This window comes from Microtus ochrogaster, chromosome 22, assembly GCF_000317375.1.
Source record: "Microtus ochrogaster isolate Prairie Vole_2 chromosome 22, MicOch1.0, whole genome shotgun sequence".
NCBI lineage: Eukaryota > Metazoa > Chordata > Mammalia > Rodentia > Cricetidae > Microtus > Microtus ochrogaster.
Window position 1 is genome coordinate 24,804,796 of NC_022023.1, and position 8,390 is coordinate 24,813,185.

At 47.9% G+C, this 8,390-nt stretch overlaps 1 protein-coding gene across 1 annotated transcript in view; it reads right to left on the reverse strand.

Moving 5' to 3' along the window:
* The window catches only part of Fam169b (family with sequence similarity 169 member B), a 75,240-nt gene that overhangs the window by 56,054 nt on the left and 10,796 nt on the right, over positions 1-8,390 (reverse strand). Inside the window, exons 3-4 of the mRNA XM_013350209.1 lie at positions 7,629-7,759; positions 4,293-4,392 (exon numbers count right to left, since the gene is read on the reverse strand). Of these exons, the coding sequence (XP_013205663.1) occupies positions 4,293-4,392; positions 7,629-7,759 (231 nt within the window). The remainder of the gene's footprint in view (positions 1-4,292; positions 4,393-7,628; positions 7,760-8,390) is intronic.

The following is an 8,390-nucleotide window of genomic DNA, read 5'->3' on the forward strand; positions in this document are numbered from 1 at the left end:
GTGTGTGTGGTGTGAGTGTGTGTGTGTGTGATGTAAATGAATGAGTATGTGTGTGGTGTGAGTGTGTGTGTGTGTGTGTGTGTGTGGTGTGTGGCCGCATCAGATCACAGCTGGCATCTCCCCTCGCTGGAATGCCTCCCTCTTTCACCCAGGATGGCCATGTGCCCACCCCCCAGCCTACCCCTGATCAACTGATGTTTTCACATCAAGTGTATGACATTTCTCCACTAGGCGCTTTGGGGTGTGTAGAAGAACAACCTTACTGTTAAGTGTAGTTCAGAGTCAAACTAGGCTGCCAGTGGTGAGGCAGGCAGAGTCTGCTGGGGACACAGGAGCTTAGCCCTCTGAAGTCATGCGTTCCTCTCGCACAATGAAAAGGCTTGCCGTGGTGGACGACGGGCCTCTTGCTCTCTGCTGGAATGCTCCCAAAGCATCCTATCTGCTTCCACAAGTCATTCGGCTTCCACAAACACCCCGGGAAGTAGAAGATCTTCTCCGTTTTGTAAATGGTGAACCTGATGCTCGGAGAAGCCAAACAGCCCAGCTGACACAGGCAGGCAGTTGACGGAACCGACTTCACATCGCTTCACTAGATACCCAAGTCCATATTCGTCCTATTGCATATGCAGGACAAAGGAAGAACTAAGAAAAGCCAAGGTCACCGGTGGTGAACACTAGGGCCAGTGCTTTGGATTGAATAGAGAGATGGGGAGGAGGTCGCTTTGCATTTGGCATAAGGACTCACTTTCTAATATTAGTAAACACCTGAGTTAATAATTTTAAAATGAGGGAAATAAAACATGAAGAAGTAGATGAAGGCCTTTGGGAAGCTGAGGCCACATAGGGCTGCTGAGTTCATTTGTCCACTTCACCTTAGGGAATATATAAACTATCCGCTGTGTAGAAAATCTGAATAAAAACGAGCCACAGAGCCAAGAGCGCCTGCTTCTGAAGCCACCTCTATGCAGAAGGCATTTGCAATTTCCTACAGGGCTAGTGGTGGAAGGCTCTGTCCCTCATGTTGGAGCAGGAAGCCATAAGCATCAACTGCTGGCCACTGGGGAACTTACCCTTCCTGGATGTTTTTTATTTGCTTACAGACTTATCGGAAGTCACTGTAATGGAGCGAACCAGCTTATCAATAATTAACTCACACACAGTTATCAATAATTAACTCATACACGGGGCTCATCAAACAGCTTCTGGTCCCTTTAGCTTCCATTTAAACACGCATCTGCCTTCCTCAGAATAAAGATAACGGCACTGTTGATATTCAGGTCCAGAGTTGTCAATTAATGGATTTATTAATTTAAGTAGTTCCAGACCTCCTTAAAAACAAGGGGCAAGCAGGGTCCTGCCATCGGTGCCTGTGAAGGAGGAAATGTGGGAACCAGCCATGATAAGCTAAATATGAACAGATCACCCAAAGGAAGTTCTTTACTTCCAACCATTATCACCTGCCAGAGTAGGACTCAGCCACCGGAGTCTCAGTAGTTTACCCTGAAGCAATACCTGATTGCAGGAAGGACCATAAACTAAGATTACCTGAGCACCACCCAAGAACAGACCATCCAAACATTCCAACCGCTGTAGATAGGATCACCTGCCAGTACCCACTCACCAGGACACCTTTAGACAAATGTCAGTCAATCAGGGGTCCTGAACCTCAGAAACCCCTCACCCCCACCTTTACTAGTATAAAAATCCAACTCTGACTGAGCTCGGGGCTCTCCGTTTATTCCAGAACGATGGACATGCTGAGAGACTGAGTTTGCAAACTTGCATAAAATAAAGGCTCTTTGCTTTTGCATATGGGGGTGGGAGGGGAGATAACGGCACAAGAGTCAGCAATGCCCTTCTCCATAGACACAGCTTAGCTGTAAGGAATCCTTATACTACAGGGTCTGCAAGTCTCAAGTTTCCAAGATGCACAGTCTGGGAAGAACTCAAGACACCGTCTAAAGACTGGATTAGAGTGCACGGGGCATCAAGGGCGCGAGTGTTTCTCTGAAATCGTAAACAATTGTAGCTAGCAACGACAGAGCCCACAGCAGCAGGAAGTCACTCGGAAACTTTATTAAAAGCACTCTCGCATACGAGCTGGAGCCACAGTGAGATTTCTTAGCACTCATGAATATGTATTAGGGTGTACGCTTAACAACAGAAATTAAGTACCGTGCAAATGGAAAACAGATTTCTAAGAATCCGTTGTGTGTTTATATCCTGCAGACTGTCTTTTAAAGCCTGTAACCAGATTCTTGTTCGGGTGTCTCAATGGGATGGAGGAGCTGCTGATATCTGGACATTTTCCTAAAATGAGTCTTTTAAGAGATTTTCATAATCTGTGCATCGAAGGACTCCTCTTCACCCCTGGTGGCAGGGTTGCAAACTCAAGGTAGTGTCAAATACCTGAAGTTCTCACAGACCCTATCTTCAGGGCAGTCCAGGCTCAGCTGGATGAAGAGGGAGAGGAGGCACCCTCACTGCCACCAGAGGGCTCCCACACAGCTTCTGCTGGCCGTGGGGCACTAAGAAATCCCTGGCATCATACCCCCAATGCCCAGAGAGTGAGCTGAGCACACTGATGTTTCATATTTAGCAAGAAGAGAAGCATGACGAGTCTTGCATATGGGCTGGAGAGGTGGCTCAGAGATTAAGGAGCACTGGTTGCTCTTCCAGAGGTCCTGAGTTCAATTCCCAGCAACCACATGGTGGCCCACAACCATCTATAATGAGATCTGGTGCCCTCTTCTGGCAGAACAGTGTATACATAATAAAAAAGAGCTGCTAAAAATACCTAATACTTTAAAAGACAAAAAAAGAGTCTTACATACTTTTAAACAGCTTGCCTCCAAAGATGTCACCTTGGACTTGGTGACAGCAGTTGAAGGGATCCTCTGAGTACTCACTCCAGGCAGACAGTCAGGTGATAAGCAAAACTGTTTATCCAGGGGAGGTGGAGAGCTGGGGCGGACCTCCTTTGCAAAGAGTAGTTAAAAGACTTAGAGTCTCAGAATGCCAACCTTTAGAAGAACTAATTTAAAGGTTTCCTACCAGTGTACTAGTGTTGTTACTCCCTACTGGAAAGCAATACTTGGCACTGTAAGAAGGGCAAAACAAATGAGAAAAAAAATGTCATGTAGGACTGTTTACTGTGACGTCAGAAGGAAGGGGCCTCCTACCGGCTTGTTGGTGCTCTGGTTCAGGAAGACCAACCAGTTAGTTCTCTATACCCCAGGCTGCTCACTGCCGACACCCCCCAGCCTCTGCGTAAGGTGCAACCACTTGGGAGGCAGAGGCAAGCAGATCTCTGTGAATCTGAGGCCAGCCTGGTCTACAGAGTGAGTTCCAGGACAGGTAGGACTGTTTCACAGAGAGACCCTGTCTCCAAGAACACCAGCAACAAAAAAAAAGATGCCACTGACCATGCCTGTGCCTCTCTCCAGAGGACTCGCTCCATGGAGCTACCACAAAAGCCTGGCCCAGATAGTTTCTCTGTAGTTACAGGAAAAGATAAATGAACCACAGACCCTATAACCATCAGCACCAGAACCTGAACCCCCATCCAGTTTTCACTTTGTAGAAATCCATCCCTCCCATACCCTAGCTGGAGGCCTTTGGCGAGTCACTTGACCGCTCTGAGACCCTCATTCACTGCATTTGGTAATGAGAATGACCCCTTCATTCTACAAGGTCATGGTAGCACCCCAATAGTGTCCTACCTGGTGTCCACAGCTCTGTAGACTGTTGTTAATGGGATAGCAAGAGTGAGCCACAAAAGCAGCTCTGAGTAGGGACTGTGATGGGAGACGTGCAGAATGACCCATGTTTCAAGAAAGACAAGAAGGTACCACTGGGTCCCTAAAAGTTGAAAACAAGCCAGTCTACCTTAATATTCTTCCAAATTCAACAAAGGACATTGACACCATTCCCTGGGTATGTGACCTCCATACATTGTATACCATGAAAATCAAGGTCCCTGGTTTTTAAAACTCAGGGCTGTACAGGTGCCTTGGTCGTGGTGCTTGCCTAGCATGTGTGAGGCCCTCAGCACATCATGCACACACACCAACACGTCCACTAATAACTACCAACCACAGGGCTAGAGAGATAGCTCAGCGGTTAAGAACACTGGCTGCTCTTCCAGAGGACCCAGGTTCAATTCCCAGTACACACATAGTGGGTCACAACTGTAACTCGAGTTCCAGAAGATCAAACATCTCACACAGACAGACATACAGACAAAACACCAATGCACATTAAATAAACAAGCAAACAGAATAACTACCAACCTGTCTTTGTGTCCTGGGGACTAACCAAAGTCAGTAATTTATGTTGAGGTTCGTCACGGTACATAGCGCAAAATCGAAGAGATGGAGTTTCAAGTCTGACCTAAAGAAAAGAACAACTGAATTACTATTCTGCTCTCTCACTGGATTAAAGCATGGGAAACAACTGGGCAATTGCTTGGCACGGTGCTCACTGAAAGAACACTGTTGGCAGAGGCAAACTTAGGGTGCAAGAAATCCAACAAGGGAAGCCTTAGCTGACTTAGGTGTAGCAACAGTCTTGCTTCTGTCTGCCACCAGCAAGCCTTCCCATCCCAAAATCCATGGGTTAGACAACTGCTCTTCGTGCTCTCTCCCTTCCCTGTGAGTCAAGCTCCTGAAGCCTTCTGCATCCTGGGCCTCCCTGCACCTCAACCTGCAAGGCTGACGGCCTCACCCCACCTCACACAAGAAACTCTGCCGCCATCTTCTTCTGTTCTAGAGCCCTGGTAGCCGCTCAGTAGAATGCGCCCAGGCTCTGCCTGCAGCTGTCTGCAACCCTGGCTCCGGCTCTGAAGGCAGCCATTAAAATGGGTAGTGTGTCTGAGCCCTCCAGGCTCAACCCTGTCCTTTCGACCCCATGGTGGAGAAACTCAGATCAAGTTTGCCGCTTTCGCTAGTGAGTGAGAGGAACCAGACGGTCTCTGTCGGCCACATCTGAAGCCCTCGTCGCAATCATCCAACGCTCTGCTCCCAGCTTCTAACATAGAAAGGTCAATACATTCCATTACCGGCACTGTTTTGAAAACTGAGACTATAGGAAAATGAGAAAAGAATATGTGGCTGAGCTAGGCAGGCAGGTTCTTGTAAAAAGTTTACAGCAGGCCACCATCATTACAGAGAACTGTTTCCTGGCAAGTCCTGGGGCTGGCAAACGCTTTGGTAGCTCCCTGTTTGGGAGTAACTTTAATGAAGGGTCCTCAAGGGGCTCGTCCACAGGGATGGCTGTCATAAGGCCACTGAACACCAAGTTTGCCAAACGTCACAGCCACCTGGAAAGATGCTTTACTGTAGACGCAGTGTCTTCAAGGAGGACTCTCACCCAGGTTTTTAAGAACAGACCAAAATCGCTGAAGCAGGAAGATTGCAAGATTGAAGCCAGTCTGGGGTACACAGCAAGACCCTAAGACCCTGGCTCCAAAAAAAAAAAAAAAAAAAGGCAGAAAATAAAAATCAAAAAGAAATACAGAAACACATCAACTTGTTTACAGCAGCTAACCACACACGGCTGTGCTTCCTCTGCCCTTTGCTGTGGCCCTTAAATATCACTTAATGGACGTCCACTGCTTTGCACCAGAGAAATCAGTAAGCATTGTGTTTTAAATGTGACAGGGTAATGTCAAGACTAGAAAAAAAAACAACAGCTAATTATGCAAAGAAGAAAGTCAAGACATGATACCTCCCCAAACCACCTCCTCCTCTTTCCTTCTGGTCTAGAATCTTTGAATACACAAAGGCCTGATTAGTCCTGTGGGGAGGTCCAGGCCCCTGCTGGGGAGCTCAGTTCAGCGTGCCAAGTGGCAAGGCCCTGCCCCTGCTTCCTTACTCACTGATAAAGTACGATGGTTGTTGCCTTCCTTCCTTCTAGAAAGAGAGGAAGCAAGAAGTCCTCAGTCATGTTGACGTGTCATATTAGAACAACTTCATGTCAGCAACTGTTTTGCTTTCTGTTTGATAAGAACCTCAGCTTTCTCCCTCCACAGAACATACTCCCTGTTGGGGTGCTTATTTAAGTTATTCATAAATATGTGTGTGATAATAGCAGACTGTGGAAGCTGTGTCCTAAAGAACCTGGGGGCAGCACCCTCGGGGGGGGGGGGACAGGCAGGTCTCCTCCATCTCTCAAGCTCCAGCTTGGCTCCAGCACCCATCAGATCAGGCAGTGTCTGACGGGGCCACATGTCGTTCTGCTATAACGCCACTAAGAGGCACTAAAAGCACGTGAAGACAGCAAGCTTCTACTGAGGCCAGCAAGCTCCCGGCTGCCCGGGAATTTAAGGACACCCTGGGGAGGGGTGTTCTTCCTTACCTGTAAATTCCCACCTCCAAAATTTCAGGGAAGCCACAGTTTACAACTGCATAAGCCACTCAGTTTATTAACTCTGGGACAAGACCGCCTCCCCTACCATGGCTGCCTGTGAGATCACAACCATTTCTAGCAGGAGTGAACTCATTCACAGGTAAAGCAAACACTATAAGTACTGCCCGTGACAGCACAGGGAGGAAAGGAGTCTTAAACAGTGTTGGGGGGGGGGGAGCATGACCATTAAAATGCTCCCCTTGTAAGCAGGAGGGCCTGAGTTTGCTCCCCCGTAACACACATAAAAAGACAGGTGCAAGGCAACACGGTGTCTTTGTAACCCCAGGCACTGGGGAGGCAGGGACAGGCGGATCCCCAGTCTTGCTGGCCTGGCAGCCTAGCCTAGTTATGAGCTTCCAGCCAATGAGAGACCTTGTCTCAAAATACACGGCGGACTGTATTTCATATGCAATTGTATCCTGAGGTTGGACCTTGACATCTACACATACGTGCACACACACACCAACACACACAACACCCATCTTATTTTTCTCAAGACAGGATTTCTCTGTAGCTTTAGAGCCTGTCCTGGAACTAGCTCTTGTAGACCAGGCTGGTCTTGAACTCACAGAGAATTGTTTGCCTGGGATTAAAAGTGTATGCCACCCCCACCCGGCCACAACACATTATTTTTACATTTTGCCACAATAAATAAAGTTTCTGGTTCCCTGTGTCCCCTTGTAGTATCTATTCACAAGGCACAGAATCTCATCAACGCCAAATCCGAAGGGACACAGCTTCATTCCAAATCACGTACCAGCGCTGAACCAAACCTTGGAGAGGAAAGATGAGTCTCACCTTCACTTTAAAACAAAGAAAGTGAGGTTCAGCCGGGCATTCATACAGTATCTCATTTCACCCCCATGCTAACCCAAGGAGGAAAATGATGCTAATGCTCTCTCTGCATTTGGTATGAGAGTACCAGGACCAGCGAGGAGAAAGCTCTTGCTTGAGTCCACAGAACTCCTAAGTGGGAGGCATGGGATTCCCGCAGCTTAGCCAGCCCACCATCTACAATTTCCAGCCTCCTGCTTGGGGCTCTGGAATTCCAGCGAATGGTTTCTTCTACATCAAACTGGAATTGCTTTAGCATTGCCTCCAGAAGTTTCTTTGTTTGTTGGTTGGTCTTTGTCCTTCTAAACCTGAGAGCTTCTTTCTATAGCACCCCACTTTCTAAGTTACACTGGGCAGTGCGCTCCTCCAAGGAAGGTCAAACATACCTGCTCCCCAGTGGGAAGGGAGAAAACTTCTGCTGAGGCCTGGGCTCCTTCCCTGAGCAAGTCATAGTAAACCTGTGCAGCTACCTGCTGGCCCTCTGAGTCGTCCTGCAGGATATCCACAGGGTAGGCCTCTGTAGGAGAAAAGGGCACGAACAGAATTAGTGGCACTCTGCAGTTAAAAGAAGAGTTTGTTATTTCAAGCTTTTTAAGGAATAGTTTATTTTAACCATAACAGTCTGACTGGGGAGATGGCTCAGTGAACGGCTTCCCATGCTCACATAAGGACCTGAGATCTAGCCTCAGACCCCACAGATCTGGGCAGTGGTGGCCTATGCTTTTAGTCCCAGGGCTCAGGAGGCAGAGAGGCAAGCAGATCTCTGAGTCTGAGGTCAGCCTGGTTTATAGACCAAGTTCCAGGACAGCCAGGGTTACACAGAGAAACCCTGTCTCAAACAAACAAACAAACAAACAAACAAACAAACGCAAAAAAACAAAAACAAGCTTGCAATCCCAGCCCTGGAGAAGCACAGACAGACCTCTCGGGCTCTCCAGTCAGGCACCTTTCCCTAATCAATAGTTCCAGGCCCACGAGAGTCCAGGTCTTCAAAAAGTGAGGCACACGGTGAGCGGCCCCTGAAGGATGGCACCTGAGATTGACGTCTGGCCTCCACAAGCACGTGCACACATCAGCACGTACACACACCAACAAATACCCACATACACAAACACATACACACACATACACCAACACATACCCATGCA